Genomic DNA, 17,285 nt, shown 5'->3' with positions numbered 1-17,285 from the left:
AACGTGTTCGATATCAGGAACAAGACTCAAGGCCTACCTAAGGCACAGACAAAGGCTCTTCCGTCCACGAACAGTAGATGCAGAGGAGCCAACATGACTCAGACAGGTCTCATTTCTAGGACCCAAGCTGGACTAAATTCCAGCTAGCAGAAAAATGAACGTTCTTGGACATACAACACAAGCTATTTGCCCAGAATATATGAATACACTCTTCTCTTTCTCTCCCTCACTCCAATTTCCTTCAAAGTACATTTTGAATCAGGATCTCACATCTCACTCATTCAGATTTCTTACAAAAACCTGGAGACTATGATGCAATTTCTCACGTCAAACAGCTAACCTAAGAGAGGGACACCCCTCTGGAATGAAAGGCCATGGTTGATTCGAGCTTCTGTGGCAGTAGGTTCCTTAAAATATAACTCCTTCTGCAAACAGTTCAAATACGTGCTGTTTCCCTGACAGATGTCTACAAACAGCATGGAGTAGCCCGAGAAGGCGGGATCCTTCTGTGATACCATACCAGGAATCCTAGAGAGACATCTGGATGGGAGTCAGACGGACAAAGATTCTAAGGGGGCCTCGTGAGTAACACAAATATAAACGTGACTGGGCAAGACACAAGTAGAGGCTGTTTTTATATTCTTTACATTGCTCCATATGTTAAGTGAATCTTATAATAAAGTTAATAATGACTGGAGGGTACAGGCAGCAAACCCAAAGACATTCAGTTTTCATAAATATCAGATAGCCATAAGGGAGAAGGTATGTCCCCTGCAGTGTTAAGTACTGGGTACTGAAAAGGGAATCAACTGGATTCTTTATCTCCATAGAGTGCTTAAAGACACAGTAAAGATGGGGTCCAGAGGCAGTGCCCACACAGAGGAGATATAAGGTCCAGAGTTCATTGTCTAGGCAGCCACTAGCTAAGAGTCATCAAGCTCATGCTACGTTGAACTGGGGTCATGATAAAAAACCGTATCAATTCATCCTTGGGAATGTTCTATCCCCAGAATTCTCATTCACTCCCTCCCACATACTTCTCTTTCATGGCCTCATTCCAGCCAGAGAGCTGGGGACACCTGTGCCAAGTACACATATGGAACACAGTTTTTAAACACATGGGGACTGTGACAGCTTGAGTTGCTTTTACACTTCTTAGAGAACACCTTACCTCCAGAAGCCATGGCTTGAGCTTTCTATCCAACAAGATGTCGAATCCCAGGACTTCGAAGCAGACACTCTCACTCCCTGGGGGCTGACCAGGTCTGCACATCCGGTACGCATGCAGGACATGAGGTTCTGCGACAATCAGAGTCTTTACCACCAACTCCTATTGGGATTGTGATGAAAGGCATTGGCATGCTTTATTTGGATGTAGTTTCAGTTTAAGAAATGGCCTATATGGAAAGTTAGCATCTTTGGTGGCTTCATGGCACAATTTGGCACCAGCTCCCCAAGCTGTTCTGCCCTTGCTCCCCAACCCCCAGCTCTGCTCTCTCCCCATCTATTTCTCTACCACACTTTCTGATTTTTGCTAGTAGATGGCACTTCTTCCCAGTGAGGCTCTGTGCTGTCCTATCTTCCTGGAGCATCTTGCCAGACGGGGCTTCCACAACCACACCTGAAGAGGGGCGACGCCTGAAAATGCATCCTACCTAGGGCATGAAACCAATGGATGCTTTCATCTGTTTGAACAAGACCCTTGTTCTTTCTTTCTTTCTTTCTTTCTTTCTTTCTTCCTTTCTTTCTTTCTTCCTTTCTTTCTTTTTTTTTTTTTTTTTTTTTTTTTTTTTTTTTTTTTTGCCACTGTCCATAACAAATCCTGGCATTAGAGATGCTCAAAAGCATTTATAAACAAATAAGTTAGAAAACAAGGAGCATATGCTAGCCCTGTACAAATGGAGAAGAGTTACAAAGAACAACAATTTGAGGGAGAGTGCAGCATTCCCCAAATAGCGTAAGTGTGCTGGTTTGTATATGCTCAGCCCGGGGAGTGGCACCATAAGATATGGCCCTGTTGGAGTAGGTATGTCACTGTGGGCATGGGCTTTAAGACCCTCATCCTAGCTGCCTGGAAGTCAGTACTCTGCTAGCAGCCTTCAGATGAGGATGTAGAACTCTCAGCTCCTCCTGCACCATGCCTGCCTGGATGCTGCCATGCTCCTGCCTCGATGATAATGGACTGAACCTCTGAACCTGTAAGCCAGCCCCAATGTTGTCCTTATAAGAGTTGCCTTGGTCATGGTGTCTGTTCACAGCAGTAAAACCCTAACTAAGACAGTTAAGGGATCCTGAAGGGGGTAGGAAGAAAGAGACCATAGGTGCTGCCTTTATTCATGGCACTGGTTTGTCCTCGGTAAAGGCTTCCCTGAGAAGGCAATGCATCCTGGCTATCACTGTTGGAGAGATGCCCCAATGGAAAAGAGCTCTTCTTACGGAACAGAGTTCAGTTCCCACACAGCCGCTCACAACCATCTAACTCCAGGTCCAGGGGATCTGATGCCCTCTTCTGACCTCCACAGTTACCAGCCACATACAGTACAAACACACACACACACACACACACACACACACACACACACACACACACACACACATATATTCAGGCAAAATACTCATACACATAAAATCAACACAAGTATTTTGGAACTGTCTATCAAAATTTTTCCAAGAGGAAACACGCCATGAACTAGGGGAAAGCCAGTATCTTTTCTGGCTTCTGTTTACATTGGCTTCCTAACTCCTGCTTTCTGAGAACAGGCAACACAGAAAACATCTTGACTCTCTAGGTCTGACATCAGGGTATGCACCCGGCTCTTCTGCTTCTTCTCTGGGCAGTGCAAGCATGCTGCTTCAACTCTGTGTCTCATTTTCCCAAATGTAAACCACCAGAGGACTGACACCAAGAGCCCAGACACCAAGTTCAGCACAATGCACAGAGCAACTCTTCACTAAGTGTTAGCGATTTCACTACTGTTCTACCGCTGGTCTGTTGTTTCTCAGGAATCCATCTCATGGCTCATGTCAAATATCCTACCTTTGGGTGAAAGCAATTTCATATGAAAGGGAGAGAAGGGCATTATCCTCAGTGTTGTCACCAGAGACATTGATCAGTTCAAATGACTACTTATACACTGCAGTTCAATAGTTATAATAATGTAATCCAATTATTTTAAAAATATTCTCATTTAATTGGTTATTCATAACTAACAAAATATCCTGATTTGTAGGGATCATGAAATGTGTCAGAAATGATAAGACTTACATTAGCATTTCAGGCTCACCTCTAAAAATTATACCTCGGGATCTAACAAGTTGATTCCCATGCCCTCCACAGACTTGTGTGAGCAATTTCATCTAATTCAGTTTGGTGGAGAAACTACTACTGTCTAAAGCCAGAGTCTAAAGAAGAGATCATGACCACTGTTTTCTGGCTGGTCCTTCACTCTTACATCCCTCCCTAAAGCAGCTCAGTAGGTCATGTCTTCGCGAGAACTCTCTCAGAGACCCAAACTCATATGGTAAAGAAGGAAAAAAAAAGAATGCCAGAAGGTGAGAGTTGGGAGTATGTTCTGAATTAATGAGTGGATGGATGGATGCATGGATGGATAGGTAGATGGATGAGTAGATGGGTGGGTGGATTGGATAAGTCAATGGATGGGTAGATGGATGGGTGGATGGATGGATGGATTGGATAGGTCGGTTGGTGGATGAAATAATAAATGTATAAAGAAGCAAAATTTCATTCTCAAAACTAATTCCACACTGATTTAAAAATAAATTTCTCCCTATTCTGTTTCTGAATCATATTCCTTTTCCTCGCCATTATTACTGCAAATGGAGAGACCTTGACTTTCCTCCGTACCATGGACAACCACATAAGCCCAGTGTTTACCTTCTTGCCCCTCTTTCACCATGCTTCACTTTAAGCTATCCTTTTGCCCAGCTACTTATAAAAGCTTCCCAAGTGGCCTTGTTGCTGTTTGTTTTAACCCATTCTACACCTGTTTTGAAATGCATCTTCCAGATGCATACATTTGATCATATTAATCATATTATTCTCCTGTGTTAAAAATTGAATGAGGTCAAAACAGCTCAATAGGTAAAGGCCCTTGCCACCAAATCCGATGACCCTAGTTTGATCCTCAAATGTCTTCAGAAGAAAAATCAACACTCTCACACATATCTTCTAATCACACACATGCGATGGCACACACACACACACACACACAAGCCAACACATACAAATAGAAAGCATTTTGAAAACAAGCCTGAATGATCTCCAACCCTCATCAAATTACAACTTACTTTTCAGATGCAATGGTCCACACACCATTTCAGTAGGAACCTCCCACAGGTCTATGTAATACCCTGTGTATCTCTCCTGATTGCATAACTCCATTCCCTGTGATTGGTGAAGGTTCATTAAAATACCTATCCCTAGAAATGAGGCTCTTACTTTCCAAGGCCTGTCACAAGGTCAGCTTTTTTAATAAACAAAACCAAATCTCTTCTGCTCACTCTCAGGCACTATATACTCTTTTTAAAAAGTTTGCTGGTATTTAAATTTAATGCTAGTGAAATATATTTGCAGTTACAGAATACAATAATCTTACTGAAATATCACTCCAGAACTTAGTAACATCATGTTGATTGGCCTGGAGGAATTCTGTAAACCACTTGATTGAACGTTTGCTGCCTTTGTCTTCAGTTTCATTGCGTTCAAACCGTTCGTTGTGTTTGTTCACGGAGTAGTTGGTCAGATGCATGTATAACTGTGTCTGTAAGGAGGAAGAACAAAGTGTTACCCCCTGGGAGAGCCACAACCATGAGGTGTCATGGGAAAAAGAGAACATCGAGGACCTGACACAACTTAAAAGTTCTTAACCTCAGAGATAACCAGCATTGATGGATAAAGCTTTTCCCAGAAGCCATAGGCTGATCAAAGAAAGCCCTGGTGCTAAGAGGGAGCTGAAACATTGATGTTGATCAATGAGAGCCCAGTGACCCCCCAAAACAATACACGCAACTGCTACCGCCACTGAGTCCCCATCAACACTAGACATTACTGCGGAAGACATTGCTTGCTTTGCTCAAAGAAAATGAAGGTATCCAACTGTATCTGAGCTGAAAACTTTTCCCTGCTGGGACATTTGCAAGGCGCTGAAGTTGCTATGAGTGCTGGGGCACTCCTGCTGATGCCTGCAAGGCATGCGCCTACTGCTGCTAGGGCGACAAGTATTAACGGGATATTAACGGGATAGCCAACAAACATCCTGTTTGGACTCAGGGACCATTACACAGTAAGGAATCCACGTACTGTAAACCTTGACAAACTGCCTTCACAGTAAGGATGCCTGTGCCCCTAGGTTAGCAGGGCTGCTAGTTTTGACAAGAGAGGCTTCTTTATGCAGTGGGCTTGCTAATGTCAGAGACTCCTAATTGGTCTAGGGGATAAGCCCACATGAACAGCTGAGTGTTCCTAGCTATAGAACACCTGTATTCCCCGCTCCTCCAAAGCTTAGTGGATGCCACAGGAAAGGGAAAAGGACGAGCATAAGAGCTGGAGAAGGGATGTTGCAGAATGCTGTATTCTGGATAGACATGGCAACTGCACTCATGAATTCAAAAAAGCTGTAACTACTTGCACTAGACATGCAGAGGATTAGAATAATCAGTGTCCATTCATGGAGGCACCACTCACCTCACTGAGGGATCTACAGGAAGTGGTTGTTGGAGAGAAGGAGAAAGAGAGACAGAGGGGGGGAGGGAGGGAGGGAAGGAGGGAGATTTCAGTAGCACAGACCCTAGTAAGGTGCTTATGCTCCTGTAAACAAGCCCTTCCCTGTGGCCCAGTAAGGAACACAATGAAACTGAAAGAAAAAAAGAAAGAAAGAAAGAAAGAAAGAAAGAGAGAGAGAGAGAGAGAGAGAGAGAGAGGAAGGAAGGAAGGAAGGAAGGAAGGAAGGAAGGAAGGAAGGAAGGAAGGAAGGAAGGAAGGAAGGAAGGAAGGAAGGAAGGAAGGAAGGAAGGAGGAAGGAAGGAAGGGAAGGGAAGGGAAGGGAAGGAAGGAAGGAAGAAAGGAAGGAAGGAAGGAAGGGAGGGAAGGAAAGAAAGAAGGAAGGAAGGAAGGAAGGAAGGAAGGAAGGAAGGAAGACATGCAAGTATAAAAGAAGGCACCTAGGAAGAGAGAGGGTATGAGGAGGGCAAGAAAGGGCACTGGGGTGGGGAAATATGATCAAAATATGTCAAGTGCATATATGAGAATGTCAGAATGAAGCCCATTATAATATAATTAATATATGTTAACTAAAACCATAAACCTCCAAACTGTCCCAACTGATGACTTGGATTGCTTAAAAATTTTCCAGTGAGATAAAATGGCACCTTACCCTCAAGGAGACCATGAATGTTAGTACTGCAGGATGACTAATTATTTATGATATCCACAATCAAAATACCAATGAATGACATCACAGGCAAAAATTAAAAAATGAAACTCGATGTAGCTGAGTAAAACTACTTCATTAGCCCTTCATTAACCCACATACATTGTTTATTCAAATTTACTTGAGAAAGGAATTTTCTAAGAAACATTCTACATCTTTTAAAAAGCAATTAAAACATGAAAGCATAGGAAGCAGGGTACCTAAGACACAGGACTACAAACATATCTGTCCCCAAGACACAGGACTACAAATACATCTGTCCCCAAAACACAGTACTATAAACACATCTGTCCCTGCACTGTACCGACTGAGAGCACACCTGGACCCCCTGGCAGGCAGAGCACCTGGTAGCACCAGGCAGTCACTGCATATTTGATAAGACTGTCTACATACTGTCTACATGGTGTCTACATATGTCTACATGATGTCTACAGATGTCTATATGGTATCTACATATGTCTACATGGTGTCTACATGATGTCTATAGATGTCTACATGCTGTCTACATATGTCTACATGGTATCTACATGATGTCTACATGCTGTCTACAGATGTCCACACCATGTCTACATGATATCTACATGTTGTCTACAGATATCTACATGCTGTCTCCATGAGCTCTACAGATATCTACATGCTGTCTCCATGAGCTCTACAGATATCTACATGCTGTCTATAGATGTCTATATGCTGTCTACAAATGTCTACAGATGTCTACATGATCTCTACAGATATCTACAGGCTGTCTACTGTCTACATGGTGTCTACAGATTTCTTCAGGGCAAGCTTGAGACTGAGCTAGCCCTGTTTATGGCATTTGTGTTTTAGACTTTTCATGTTATTTTGCTGTTTAAGATGAAGCTTGTTTGTGTGTGTGTGTGTGTGTGTGTGTGTGTGTGTGTGTGTGTGTATGTGTGTGTGTGTGTGTATGTGTGTGTGTGTGTGTGTATGTGTGTGTGTGTGTTTGTTTGTTTGTTTTGCAATATGATCTCACTGGATAACCTGGAACTCACTGTGTAGCTCACAGTGGATGAAACTCATGATAATCTTGCCTCAAACTCAAGTAGCACCACACCTATTTGTTAGCACTATTTTCTTTAAACTTGAATCTAAAACCTAAAACTTCACTTATCCCTCAGTAAATATCTCATTTTTCCCATTATGTTTCAAGTTAGCATAAACATTAATAAAATCTATATTTAATTCCCACCCTTTTCCTAACCTTACTCCCCAAGATTGTTTTGAATAGAAATTTTGCATCAGTGAATATATGCACACACACACATATATATGTATAATATAGGCATATTATATAGATATATATGTATATGTATATTATATGTGTATATTTACATATGTATCCTGTAATATGTATATCATATATATGTATATTATAGGTCTGTATGTTAAATAAAATCTTTAAGGCAAATAAACAGAGACAGTCATGGCAGCTACTTGCTTATTAATCTGTGTGCCTATTGCTACTGAAAATATTTCTTTTTAATCATTATGCAATATTTAAGGAACAACCATAGAAGAAAGTGTAGGAAGGACCCCAAAAAACCTGCAGGCATTAAACTGTGTAGCCATTTCCAACACTGCATGTTATCACAAAGGCTCACATGGGTTGGTATAAAGCAGACTTCCCAAGGGTGGACCAGTCACTACTGAGGGTGAGCATGTTGACATGTGTCTGTAATTCTAGAATTTAGAAGATGGAGACAAGAGAATCCAAAGCTTAAGCTCATCTCTGGCTAAATATGTGAGTCTAGGCCAGCCAAGGCTGCATGAGATGCTCGCTCAGAAAAGCAAAGCAAAAACAAAACAAGAAATGAATGCTCTATTTCAACATTTAAAATCTCTACCATGATCTCTGTCATGAACCAAATTACATGCAATGATACTGATAAACTTATTAATAACTATAATTAAGTTTACAATATAATTTCCTAGGGAAATACAAGATCTAATAAAAGATGTATATTCACTATTTTAAAAATTAGAAATTGGATTTAAATGACCCACTCAATAGCATGCCATCCCAAACTACCAAAGAAACTGCTCTTATAGTTCATTGATTAAAAAATAATATTTTATATAACTATACAATCAATTTCCATAATATTTTAAGGTTTTTTTTCTTCACACAACCCCCTGTGGATTTAGTATTGCAATCATAAAGATAAGTGATAGATAGTGGCATTTAAGTAGACTTACCTTTTTCTACATATGTAAGGAACCAAAGCCAGGCACTTAAATGTTCAAAAGCAACTATTAAAATAGGGCATGGGGGTTTACCTCTCTTCTCCCAGGCTCTTATTATGACCCTCTAGCCCAGTGAACTTACTATGTATGCATAGCTTAATATTTCAGAATAGAACCCTGCAAGCCTTATCCTGTCTCACATCATCAGGAGACATCATCACCTTACGTGTATGACACACTCTTACCCATTCTAATTATTTAAAGTATAATCTACAAACTGACATGCCCCAAATGAAGCACATAGATCAGATAGTTCATCTGTGAATAACCAAATCCTCTTAGAACCGGTCCAGTTGAAGATCAAGGCCAAATATGTTAATTTTCCACAAAGCCTTCAAGAACTCCTGAACTCCATCTCCATGAGAGTATAGCTCATCCCCCAAATGTCCAGGCCAAACACTCTTCAGTTTCTTTTAATTTCCCTCATCCCACAGACCCAGGCCAGGTACCATCAGACTACCTCAAATCTATGCCCCGATTTCAGAATCATCTCTCATCTCAGACTGAAGTCGTGTCTGGTCTCCCATACTCAGACCTTTCCTATTCTTTTCCCTAAACCTGTTTTGTGTAGTGCTCCCCGCCACTCTGGGGCCTGGCTAGCTCATCCCTCATTCTTCTTTTGGAGTTAGATTCCATCTAGAAAGATGGCCCACCATGCATTGCCATAGCTCCCTCGACTTCAGGAATCCACTGACACGTGCCATCAGATAGTCCTACTTTCCTACCTCTCCAATAGACTGTTGCTACTATGGAGTCACACACTGTGTTTATGTTTCTCCAAAAATATCATAATTCTAGGGAATGTTGTACACTTCAAACATTACTTGCTGTGAGTTAGAAACAAACCTTCCAACCATAATAAGACACTCCTCCATCCTAACGTCTTTTCCTAATGTTCTTATAGTTCCCTCTTCTCTTCCTTCCCAGGTATGTAAAACTTTTAATTTACCAATGCTGACAACTTTGTGGGTCAGCCACTATTTAATTTTGAAATGGCCAGTCTTTCTAGAAGTATATGCAAATGTTAGAAGAGAATAATACGGGACCTTTGGGACGCTAAGAAACAATAACACTGTGAATTTTCTTACAGTTGGCATATTGGAAATATAAGATTAGAAGTTAGCTACATGTTTAAGTATGAATGATAATTTACAATTTGGCATGCATAAGCAATAAATCGCAGTTTATTATCTTCAAGGTAAGTTATATTTGCAACTTCAATGAGTACTAACTGCTGTACAAAGGAAGCATTCCTGGAAAACACTTCTGAAATGGGTCATGCACTAGATCTCTCAATGCACACAGGAGCACTGAGCACTTTCCCCTTCACTTCATGAGTGGTCGGAGAACCCCGCCTCCCTCTGCCAACTGTGAAATAACCCTGATGCTGAGTAACTCCCGCTTTTACCTACATGCTTTCTTCCACGTTTCCATGTCCATACTATACCTTTTACATGAAGCTTCGTCAAATGTCAGCTCCTCGTGGGGGAGCTGAACCTCGTGATCCCTGCACTTCACTCTATTTCCCACACTGCACTGACTTCATTTATAGTGCAATCGTTCCTAAAGAGGGCACGGCATAGACGAAAGCTCAGAAACCAAATCAGTGAGAGCACCTCTTCCTAATGACCTAACCGGATGTTCCGTCTAGTTTCCACATCACTGTCCGTCAGTGGAAAGCACATGATTCATTCAGCCATCAGGACATGGAACGTCAAGTCATACAGTCCTTACACATGATGATTTAAACATTGAACAAATGAGCAGTAACTAAGTTCTCTGTTGTCACTTACCAAGTTGGATTCATTTGGTGGGATGTACTTCTCAGTCCCCATTCGCACAAGCCCATCATGGTAGAGAAATATCTTTAATGGATCACAGGATGTAACCAAAATATAAATCCGTAAATCAAACTTGTAGCCTTCCATTAGGAAAGGCTTGTCAATGTATTCTTGAACTATCAAATGATCCTGAGATGGAATTTTATCCCCATTTCTTATCAATGAAATCCTAAGTTTAAAGAAAACAAATGAAAAAAATTTTATATGGAGGTTGAGAAGCCAGGGGAAAAAAATGTCATCTATGTAGTCAGGGAGAGAGAACAGTGTTACAGAAAATTTCAGAATTCTGCCTCCACAAGAGCAATGAGTGGGGTAGTGTCAGAAGCTAAACGAAAGCTTGCAACATCCAGAGAATATTTTACAGTTGAGCGAGGAGGGGGGAAGAACAGAAGAGAGGGAAATAGCTCTAAGTTCTATGGGGCAGAGCTTTCCACATTTTAACTAATTCTGTTGTTCCGTTACTCAATCCCAGGCGAGCTGTGGTTCTGTCAGCTGCTCCTAGCCCTGAGGCTGGGTCTAGAGCGGACAGGTTCCTGTGTGTTTCCTAGAGCGGATGGGTTCCTGCGTGTTTCCTAGAGCAGACAGATTCCTGCGTGTTTCCTAGAGCGGACGGGTTCCTGCGTGTTTTCTTTGACCTGCCGTGGCTTTCTAGATGAACTCAGCTTTCTTTGATCTGCCTAGCATGAAATATCTACAACAGAAGAAATGACTATATGATTTCAAGGGGCTGCAATAAAATAACATTTACACAGAGGCGTGCGAAGTCATGAGGAAAAATTTAGTGACATGAAATATAGCAAGCGTGATATGGATACAATAAAACAAAGAGCCAAATGACAGAAGAAACTAAATCAAATGTCAACAGAGTGGCTTAAAAAGTGTGGGTTTGAGAAACGGGTTTTTAAAAATTGGTCTAATTACAGTGTCATCGAGAAAGGGCCCCTTTAGAACTTGATACACAAAAGGTTGAGAGTAAAAATAGTAGGAAAATGAAATCACACGGTATTCTGAAGTGCTTACTATACAGCAAAACAAAAACTGCTGTGACAGATAAGAGACAAGATGTGATACTATACAATAAGCAAACATTTCAAGAATATAAACCTTAAAAAATATGCTCTTGATTAGCTACAAAATTTAGCAAACAAAAAAAAAAAGATCAAAATGAAAGGGGAAATGGCTCATCTCTGGTAGTTAAATGGCTCATCTCTGGTAGTTAAATGGCTCGGCTCTGGTAGTTAAATGGCTCTGCTATGGTAGTTAAATGGCTCCACTATGGTAGTTAAATGGCTCAGCTATGGTAGTTAAATGGCTCAGCTATGGTAGTTAAATGGCTCCACTATGGTAGTTAAATGGCTCAGCTATGGTAGTTAAATGGCTCCATTATAGTAGTTAAATGGCTCAGCTATGGTAGTTAAATGGCTCCATTATAGTAGTTAAATGGCTCCACTATGGTAGTTAAATGGCTCCACTATGGTAGTTAAATGGCTCAGCTATGGTAGTTAAATGGCTCCATTATAGTAGTTAAATGGCTCAGCTCTGGTAGTTAAATGGCTCAGCTCTGGTAGTTAAATGGCTCAGCTCTGGTAGTTAAATGACTCAGCTCTGGTAGTTAAATGGCTCAGCTCTGGTAGTTAAATGGCTCCACTATGGTAGTTAAATGGCTCCACTATGGTACTTAAATGGCTCCACTATGGTAGTTAAATGGCTCCACTATGGTAGTTAAATGGCTCCGCTATGGTAGTTAAACGGCTCCACTCTGGTAGCTGCAGCCTTCGGTAGCCCACTTTCAGTAATAGGACACTAGACAGAGCAGTAAGGAAGTGGATCTAGCCAGCAGGTTAACAGAGGCCTCCTGTGCCCATTCACTATGATACTATACCGAATAATCCTACTCTACTCTGCAGAGAGTGTCCTTTCCATAAGGTTTCCCATCGTCTCTGCATTGCTAGCAAATATGTGTTACAAATACTCATAGGCATTTATTGAACACAAAAACCGAGAGCCATGGACCCACCCTCACTCCTCCCCAACCTTCCTTTGCACTAATGGGTAACAGGGGGCTAACATGGTACTCATCAACTGGCACAAAATCTCCACTTACTAACACACTTCTTAGCGTGTGCATATCAAGCTTGAACATAACGCACGACTGAATCAGTGCATCGTGCTCACAAGTTAAATGTTTTCTTAAAATAAAAATAAAATAAAATAAAATTGGCCAGTGGTGGCACATGCCTTTAATCCCAGCACTTGGGAGGCAGAGGCAGGCAGATTTCTGAGTTCAAGGCCAGCCTGATCCACAGAGTGAACTCCAGGACAGCCAGGGCTACACAGAGAAACCCTGTCTCAAAAAACCAAAAAAAAAAAAAAAAAAAAAAAAAAAAACAAAAAAAAAAAAAAAAAAAAGAAAAAACAACTAGCATTTCCAAGCATCTCTCGCACTATATCACTTTAAATTTTAAACAAGTTCAAATGAGTCACGTGGATTTTGATAAAAATGAAAAATAGCCAACTTTCTCTTAAAAAGTGCACTACAGAAAACTAAACATAAGCAAAGAGAATCAAAACTGTATGCTGTGGATTCTACTCCTGAATAAACTGTCTAGTTCTTTGGTGTGTTAACTTAAAACATGTCCTGTGCAGCCTCCATCCAGTTGCCATGGCTACCAAAGGAAAACACTTATTTATAAAGCAAGGCTATACACATTTTGCCTCAAGCATTCTCATTATGACAAGACAATGCTTTCCACTTTGTTCTCCAAGCTAATTTAGCTATAGTGCAGCGATTCACCTTATTTGCCAATAGCGTTGAAATTACTATGAGCATGCGTCTTGTTTGTGAATAAATAAGGAAATAAACTTTCCCCTGCGTGTTATTATTTCTTTAAAGTCTCACAAGTCTTGATTACTTTTTAATTGGATTACTAAAGTCTTTTAGAAGATGTAATCATAAGAACATGATAGTTAGAAGCATATTGCTTTTTTACTATGATACTCATGCATAAGTAATTGTGCATACATCTTCTCTCATTTTGCAATGTTTATATTTTCCAGGAAAAAAGAATGAACCTACCCATGACCCATCGCACCATTAGCTGGTTTTATTATAAAAGTTTTCTGCTTCCGTTTTTTCTTCAATTCTTTCACATAGTTTTGGAATTGAGTATATTCAGAAGGGAAAATCCAGGTTCGTGGAACGAAAGTGTAATCCATAGGCCGAGACTTGATCATTCTGTAAGCCAGAGGCAAGAGGAGACATAAATTCTATTCAAATGAAATAAATCTTATTTCTGTAACAGTTATACTATGAAGACGTTGACTTCCCCTTTTCTTTCATTTGTTCCTTTACTTGTTGTGAAGAAAATGTAATAGACAATAGCCCAGATGAAATATCAACTACCTAAGGAGACAAGAAATTCTGCCCCATCACACACTCACTTATATTTTAATTCCATGGATAATTATTTGAGTGTGTGCTGTGTTAGGCCCTGGTGCAATAGGTGAGGAAGCCCCACCCCTGCCTTCAGTGGAGTTCCAGACAGGCTAAGCCCTCAAAGGCACGATGGGGCAAGTAAACAAGTATCAGCACTAGCTAGCTCTCATGGAAGGTACAGGAAGCACATTTATACTGCCGCCTGTCCCTGGTGTCCCAGTCCCCTGTGTCATCCACCATAGATAGCAATTCCTGACTTCTTTCTATGCGGTTGCTTTGGAGTTCCGCCACTGTTCTGAGACAGCTACCTCCATCTCTGAGTCCACAGTCTGTCCGCTGATTCTCTTGCATATGCTAGGATTATGCCGCCTATTATGATCTATCATCTGATGGCACTGCTAGGTGTAAGACATTTGTGGGGGGAGGGAGTGAGTGGAGGTACCAGAGCTTGACCAGAAGCCCCCCCCCCATGTGCAAGTGTTCCACCATTGAGCATACCACTGCCTTCTCTGTACTTTGTATTTTAAAACAAGGCTTGTTAATTGCCTGGGCAGGCCTGGAACTCGTAATTCTCCTGTCTCATCTCCCAAAGTAGCTACAATTACAAATTTGTACGAGTAGGTAGGCCTGAAGAAATGTTTTCTTTTTGATTTATCCAAAATGTTAAGTATTTTATACTTACTTATCAATCAATTCCCAATAAAAAATGAAAATGAAGAATGATTTTTTTAAATATTATTAAGGATAATGTTTTATTTTTAGACTTTACTAAATATATAAGCACATTTTATCTGTGCACTCTCCTTGGTGCCTGAAGAAGCCATAGGGGCATCAGATACTCTGGAGCTGGAGTTACAGAGGGTTGTGAGCTGCCATGTGGGAGCTGGGACTCAAGCCCGCGTCCCTCTGGGAGAGCATCCAGTAATCCTAACAGCTTGCCAGCCTTTAAGAAAGTGTTTTCAAAGGAGAAATTTTTTTCTTCTAAATATGTAGTGATCACGAGTATTGTCTGCAAATAAGGTTGCCCAAATGAAAATACAACCACAGGAGACACGACAGCACAAAAGCAGAGGCTAAGATCTGAGAGGAGCCTATGCAGAGGAGCATCACCAGTGTGTGGAACAGCTAGATATTCACACAGTTAACGCATGCCAAGAACTTTCCTTAAGATGTTCCTGGTGTGTGAATGTGTGTGTGGGGGGGAGGTGTGATATATAGGTATGTATGTGTGTTTGTATGTACATGTGTGGTATGCTATGCAGTATGTGATGTATATGTGTGTATGCGTGCATGTGTGTGTGTGTTGTGGTATATGGTATGTATATGTGGTGTGTGCACGTGTGTGTGTGTGTGGTGTGGTACATAGTGTGTATGGGGAGGGGTATGTGTGATATGAATATATGCATGTGTGGTATATGTTTGTGTGTGTATATATTGTATGTATATGTGGTGTGTATGATGGGTTTGTTTGTGTACTATGTGTGTGGTATGTGTGTGGTGCATACATATGTATGGTGTTTGTGTGTGCATGGTGTATGTATGTGGTGTGATATGTGTGTTATATATGTGTAGTATATGTAGGTGGTATGTGTGTGATGTGAGGGTGTAATGTGTTTATGTGGTATGATTGTGTGTGCATGGTGTTTGTATGTGCGGTGTGTGTGATGTGAGGGTGTAGTGTGTATATGTGGTATGTATGGTGTGTGCGTGGTATGATTGTGTGTACGTGATGTTTGTATGTGCGGTGTGTGTGATGTGAGGGTGTAGTGTGTTTATGTGGTATGATTGTGTGTGCATGGTGTTTGTATGTGCGGTGTGTGTGATGTGAGGGTGTAGTGTGTATATGTGGTATGTATGGTATGTGTGTGGTATGATTGTATGTGCATGGTATTTGTATGTGCAGTGTGTGTGGTATTATGGGGTATGTTTGTGAGGTGTGAATGATATACATGTATATGTATTTGGTATTGTGTGGTGTATGTATGTGGTGTGTGGGATATGCATGTGTATGTGCATGTGTGCAGGTGTTTAAGTGACTTTGGGTGATAGGTCAGTGGGTAAGACTGCTCACTAAGCAAGCATGTGAACATAACTTCAAATTCCCAGAACCTAAGTAAATACTGAGGTGCAGCCACATATGCACTTAGAGCCCCAGTACTACAGGGAAGCAGAGGCAGGAGGATCACTGGCATTACCCGTAGCCCAGCTCCAGATTCAGTGAGACATTGTCTGCAGGAAATGAGGCAGAGAGTGACAGAGGAGGATATACAGCAGACACAAGTGTGTACACATCACAACACACCTGTCCCCTCTTCCCCTCCCTCTCCCTCCCTCCCCTTCCTCCCCCTACCTCTCCCTCCCGACCCTTCCCCCTTCCTTTCGCTCTTCCTCTAACTCTTTCCTGTGCATGTACACAAACATGACATTACCACCATGAGACAGGAAATGATACAATTTCCAACTACATTTGCTTAGTGTTTGTTAATCTTGCAACCAGATAATCTCAATTCAAAGAAGGGAAAATGTTGACTAATTTGATATTTTGATTTTTTTTTAAATAAAATTTGTGTTAATGTTGTAGTTTTGTGTTAGCACCTTTACAATCATTTATTATATTTAACAATGACCTGAAATTAGGCTGAGTTAAGGCTCTTATTAGAGCAGAAATCTTTAAAACAACCCAGATGGTACTTTTCTTTATGTATGTGACTAGTATCTTTTGTATCTCACCTATATAAAAATTATTACTTTTGATGTATAAGCTGTAAAATTATAAGAATAACTGTATAATTAAAAACATACACATGAATAATATCAACATTTAATCTTTAATTATATGCATGGTTCTATGATTTTTTTTCTAGTAAAAACTCCATTCTTTCAAAAATACTGTTGGTCACTAGACACTCTCAAGCCAAAAAAAGAAAGAAAGAAAGAAAGAAAGAAAAGCCAAACCTAAATCTAACTAACAGAAATATAAACTGCATAAAAATTCTACAGTTTTTTTCCAACAAAACATTTGAGCACCTGTTACCAGTTTCTCACACGAAGGATGATTATTCTAGTTCCTGACCTCAGAGATGCATGCATAATCCTGACTGAGTATGGGTACATGTGTCTAGGAGCATGCGTGCATACATCTAGAATAGCACTTGGAAAGTGTGATGCTTACAAGCCACTAAACAAAGAGCACATAATGCAACAAGTGACTCCTCAGGAGATTTAACCAGAAACTGAACATGTATCAATCGTTTGGGTTTTTTTGTTTGGTTTTTTTTTTTGGTTTTTTTTTTT

General features: G+C 40.7%; 1 protein-coding gene across 8 annotated transcripts in view; it reads right to left on the bottom strand.

The window, feature by feature from the left end:
• Positions 1-17,285, bottom strand: part of Ttll7 (tubulin tyrosine ligase like 7) — a 136,221-nt gene that overhangs the window by 70,446 nt on the left and 48,490 nt on the right. For all 8 annotated transcript variants that reach the window (XR_004119896.1, XM_031375789.1, XM_031375787.1 and 5 more), the window contains 4 exons: positions 13,632-13,790; positions 10,508-10,724; positions 4,617-4,781; positions 1,172-1,330 (listed from right to left, as the gene is read on the bottom strand). Coding sequence is in view for 7 of the 8 variants with exons in the window: in XM_031375789.1 (XP_031231649.1) it covers positions 1,172-1,330; positions 4,617-4,781; positions 10,508-10,724; positions 13,632-13,790 (700 nt within the window). In the remaining variant the exon portion in view is untranslated. The remainder of the gene's footprint in view (positions 1-1,171; positions 1,331-4,616; positions 4,782-10,507; positions 10,725-13,631; positions 13,791-17,285) is intronic.

This window comes from Mastomys coucha, unplaced genomic scaffold (assembly GCF_008632895.1).
Source record: "Mastomys coucha isolate ucsf_1 unplaced genomic scaffold, UCSF_Mcou_1 pScaffold16, whole genome shotgun sequence".
Taxonomy (NCBI): domain Eukaryota; kingdom Metazoa; phylum Chordata; class Mammalia; order Rodentia; family Muridae; genus Mastomys; species Mastomys coucha.
This window is presented reverse-complemented; position numbering and strand designations above follow the sequence as displayed.